General features: G+C 37.2%; 1 protein-coding gene across 1 annotated transcript; it reads right to left on the bottom strand.

Moving 5' to 3' along the window:
• Nucleotides 1-3503: 3503 nt before the first annotated feature.
• On the bottom strand, nucleotides 3504-4411 carry LOC132619893 (uncharacterized). The gene is made up of 3 exons (XM_060334653.1): nucleotides 4159-4411; nucleotides 3803-3972; nucleotides 3504-3752 (listed from the first exon to the last, which is right to left on the bottom strand). Exons 1-3 carry the CDS (start codon nucleotides 4409-4411, stop codon nucleotides 3504-3506), a joined length of 672 nt encoding a protein of 223 aa, XP_060190636.1.
• Nucleotides 4412-4774: the final 363 nt, after the last annotated feature.

Here is a 4774-nt window from a genome sequence, read left to right as displayed (position 1 = left end):
ACTATCTGATTTATTTTCAACTATGTAAATTGGTTTTTTTTTAATAAAACCACCAAACCAAGTTTTGCAGTGTTTTATTAAAATAGAAGGTTTTCTGTACAAGAAAGGAAAAAGAAAAACAAATAAACAAAGATCCCAAACACAGAAATGAAAGTGTAAACTACATCCAAAGACTATATAGAAGCTTGTCTACTGCAGATCCTCTGGCCTTGACTTAACACCATCTCAAACACCTACAAGCTCTCACCAGGTGATATGGTTCAAAGTCAACTGAATACATATTGAGACTTCCAGGATGGAGTAGAATTCTACCATTTTTTCTTAAGATGCAGATGCTATCTCTTTGACTTTATGTTGCATTTTGTTTGCCATTGTCTCTAGTTTCCTAAATGAACAGATCTTTAGAAGTATTACAAAAGAATGAGAATTATATTCATGCTAATACCACTCTTGTAATCCTACCAAAGACATGTTCATACAAGTATATGCTGCTACTCATGGCATGTTGAAATTCAGCCTTATTGCTGCTACCGTTCTCCAAAGTTGTTGTTAATCTCCAGGGATGTGATGGTCCTTAGCTTTCCTGATTCTCATGTATGGTATATGTGGCTTCTCTGGGTTGAGAATTTGCCTTTCTTTCACAGGAAGTGAAGTGAAACTATGAAACTGGTGATCACCGGCAAAATCAAGAGCATAGTTAGTTAAAAAATCAGCCAGGCCATTTCCTTCTATCTGAACATGCTCCACCCTCACTTCCTTATCCCTCCTCAGTCTTGAAATATCATTTATGATCAATGATATACTCCATGGAGCCTCCCACTATCCAGTGAAGATCATCTTCATAGTCATAGAATCTGTTTCCATCACCACTGATAACAAACAGTGTGTAACACAATACTTGAGACCCTCCTGTAGTTCCATTGCTTCAGCTACTAAATTTAAGCCATCTGATAATCTTCTTGCTACTGCAAACTGGAAATCACTTGCTGCATTTCTAATAAAAAAGACCACAGAGCTTGGTCAAGGATTTCCCCTAGAAGCTCTATCAGAATTACATTTCAACCTCCCTGGCATAGGAAATTCCCATTTCACTATCTTGCTCACAATTCTTGGCCTGTATGCTTCAAAAACTGTTAGGATTTGAGGTATGCATCTTTGTAAGTTGTGCTGCCATGGAAACCTCAGTCTACACATTCAATATATGATCATGTTGATCTCATAAATCACTTTGTTGACGGACATCTTCCCTCCATGTAGGACTGTATTCCTACACTTTCATATCTGCCACATGGTAGCCATTGGATGAGCTCTAAATATAGTTCTAAACTTTGAGAGGCAATCTGCATTCCACCAGACCTGAAGAACCTGCTTGACTTGTTGAAACTGTGTTGTAATACCAACAGTAGTTTTAACATAATTCCAAACTTTTGTAGCAACATTTCCTGTAACAAACAAGTGATCAACAGTTTCATATTTCCTATGATCACAACAATAACATCTTGCCTCAGTATCTATCCCAATCTTTCTTACTACCTCTCCAACTGGTATTTTAAACTTCCATAACCTCCAGAAGAAGTAGGATATCTTAAAAGGTACACCTGATATCCACATGTTCTCAAAGACATCTGACTTGACTGCTTTTCTCCTCAGAAGTTCGCATGCAGTACCTACTATGAATTTGCCTGAAGCTGTCATCATCCATCTTGGCTTATCCCACTATTCTTTTGGTTCATGAAAGTGAAATTCCTCTAATATACGATCCACAATATCCATGGGGAATAGTTGTTGCAGTCTTCCTATGTTCCAACCATCCTGCATCATAAGTTCTTTTACATCTTGAACACCCTCATCTATCGCAAAATCTTCAGGAATAATGTGATATAGATCCCTTAACTTTGTCTAGTTGTCAAACCATAGATTTGCAGTTCCATTCCTTGGTTCCCACCATATTTGATGTTCTATATTATCTCTAGCCCCTAGCATTGCCTTCAATACTTTAGAACCTCACTTCCACTGCACATTCTGAGAACTGTGCCTTTTCCAGTATTTGATCCACATGTAATTTTCCCATAGAGTATTTGTTGTCCTGAATTTCCACCAAAGTTTTGCGCATAAGGCTTTAGATACATCAAACAAAGATCTAAAGCCCACTCCTCCTTCCTCTTTTGGAATACACAAGTTCAGCCATGATGACCAATGTTTTCTTCTGCCTTTCTAACTACTATTCCAGAAGAATCTTGAAAATATTTTGTGCAGATCATTGATAACACATTTTGGAGGTTTGATAGCTGAAAACAGATGTATTGGCATGCTCATTACAACATTTGTGATCAAAACAGATTTTCCTCCAAATGATAGCATCTTCCGTTCCATGTCTGCAGCTTATTCTTGACTTTCTTGATCAAATCATTGTAATCAGCTTTCCTCTTCTTTGAATGTGTGACAGGACAACCCAAGTATGTAAAAGGAAAAGTGCCTATCGAAAAACCAGTGATGTTCTCCACTTGCTGTATCAACACATTAGACACTTTACTGCATACATGGAAGGGCTTTTGCCTTTGTTGATAAGTTGGCCTTATACCTGCTCATAGTCATGTAATACCTCCATAATCAGCTCCAAAGACCTAGAATCAGCAGATGAAAAAATTATTGTGTCATCTGCATATGCCAGATGATTCAGACTTGCACTCTATTTGCGCATTCCATAACTTCTAAAATCATTGTTCTCAAATAAATAGTTCAAATCTCTAGATAAAACTCCAGCAGATAAGATGAACAAAGCAGGAGAGAATGGATCTCCTTGTTTTACACCCTTGGTGGAGTAGAAAAATCCAGAAGCTTGGCCATTAAGGAGTATGGAATACTAGTTATTTGCTATCAACCTCCAAACTGTATCTATGAACACTTCTGAAAATTCCATCTTCCTTAAAACGCTTATCAAGTAACTCCATGACACTCTATCATATGCTTTTGCCAGGTCAAGCTTAAGCACTACATTAGCTGGTTTTTCTCCTTAGTCTAATCTCAGTCACAACTCCCTGAGTTAGAAGGACATTTTCAATGATACATCCGCCCATAACAAAACCAGACTGGCTAGGATATATCAGAGAAGGTAAAAGGCCTTCAAGCTTATCCTGAAGCAGTCTAGAAATAATCCTGTGGATGAAATTACTGAGACTGATTGGTCTCATATCAGCAAAAGTCTCAATGTTATTCTTCTTTGGTAAAAGTACCAGGTTGGTATGTGTTATTGACTTAGGAAGAGTCTACCCATCAAAGAAAGCTTTCACAACATTGTATACATCCGCACCTACAATGTCCCAGCACACCTGATAAAATATACCAACCATACCATATGGACCACCAACACTATCTACAGATAATTCAAACACAACCTTCTTCACCTCCTCCAAAGTTGGCATGCTTACCAGTTGATTGTTGGTATCCTGATCAACCATAATAGGAACATGATGTAGCAAATCAAAGTCTAATGGATCAATCTCCTAAGAGAACTGCTGCTGATAAAATCTACAAGCTTCTTCTGCTAAAAGTGAATCCTCTTCTATCCATATCCCTTGCAGATTCTGAACTCTTTTGATCTGCAATATTTTTCTCCTATCATTCACAATACTATGAAAATACCTGGTATTCTTGTCTCCTTTAGCAAAACTTGTCATATATGATTTTTGTCTCCAAAATTCTTCCACATAGTGAACATCTTCAATTCTGATTGTGCTTTCTGTAGCACCATCCTGTTCATAGGAGAAGGATCCTCTTCAAATAATTTTTCATTAATTCTCACCACCTCTTCCTTTACTATTAATTGCTTGAAAATATCACCAAAAGTTGCCTTACTCCATGCATATAATAAATTTTTCACATTCTTCAGCTTTAAGTTAAAGCTGATAAACTCATCACCTTTAAAATCTGTGCTCCATGCCTGATTAACCGCCTCTAAGAATGATTCATGTTCTGTCCAGAATTTCAGAAATCTGAAAGGCTTCCTTATGTGATGTGATATTTCACCACAAGTAAGTAATAAAGGGGGATGGTCTGAGCCAGTTCTGGATAAATGTTCCACTTCCATATGTGCAAACCAATCCTATAGTTTGGAGTTTCCAATCATTCTATCCAACCTCTTGAAAATGTAGTCACTACCTGCCCTCCTATTCCACCAAGTAAACATACTCCCCTTATAATTGATATCAAACAGCTCACATGAGTTAATGCAAAATGCAAAATCTTCATATTCATCTGGAAAGACAGGCAAACCACCAATCTTTTCATCTTCATTCATAATGACATTGAAGTCATCCCCTACCAACCAAGGCAAGTCCAAGTGATCAGCCAAACTATATAGACTATCCCATAAACTAATTCTTTCCAGATGATCACACTTTGCATATACCATTGTTACCATCAGTGACTTATTCCACTCTTGGAAAAACAACTTTACAGTTATTTGTTATTCTAGATCCTGCATGATCTCCACATCCACATTTTCATTCACAAAGAAATATATTTTACCATTGCAGTTGTAGTGGCCATATCTCATGCCTAGCCTCCTTCTAAATCTCGAAAAATGCCTAAAGTGTTGAAAAGGCTCCATTAAAGCTATAATGGAAAATTTATGATGTCTGTGCAGCATTTGGACTTTGTGAAAAGCTTTTTGTGTGTTCACTGGCCTGATAGTCCAAAAGAGTGTTTTCATCATCATTTAAAAATAGGTTTACAACCTCTCTTTGGTCCTACTCCTATAGGAATAGTATCTGTA

The sequence above is a fragment of the Lycium barbarum genome, chromosome 11 (assembly GCF_019175385.1).
Source record: "Lycium barbarum isolate Lr01 chromosome 11, ASM1917538v2, whole genome shotgun sequence".
Classification (NCBI taxonomy): domain Eukaryota; kingdom Viridiplantae; phylum Streptophyta; class Magnoliopsida; order Solanales; family Solanaceae; genus Lycium; species Lycium barbarum.
The sequence above is the reverse complement of the archived record's forward strand: the minus strand, read 5'-3'. Positions and strand labels throughout refer to the sequence as shown.

Coding starts and splice junctions, on each gene's coding strand:
- LOC132619893 (XM_060334653.1), bottom strand. CDS start 4,411: ATGGTATATGCAAAGTGTGATCATCTGGAAAGAATTAGTTTATGGGAT. Junction 3,973..4,158: donor TTGGTGGAATAGGAGGGCAG/GTAGTGACTACA, acceptor AATTCTGGACAG/AACATGAATCATTCTTAGAG. Junction 3,753..3,802: donor TAATAGTAAAGGAAGAGGTG/GTGAGAATTAAT, acceptor TCCTATGAACAG/GATGGTGCTACAGAAAGCAC.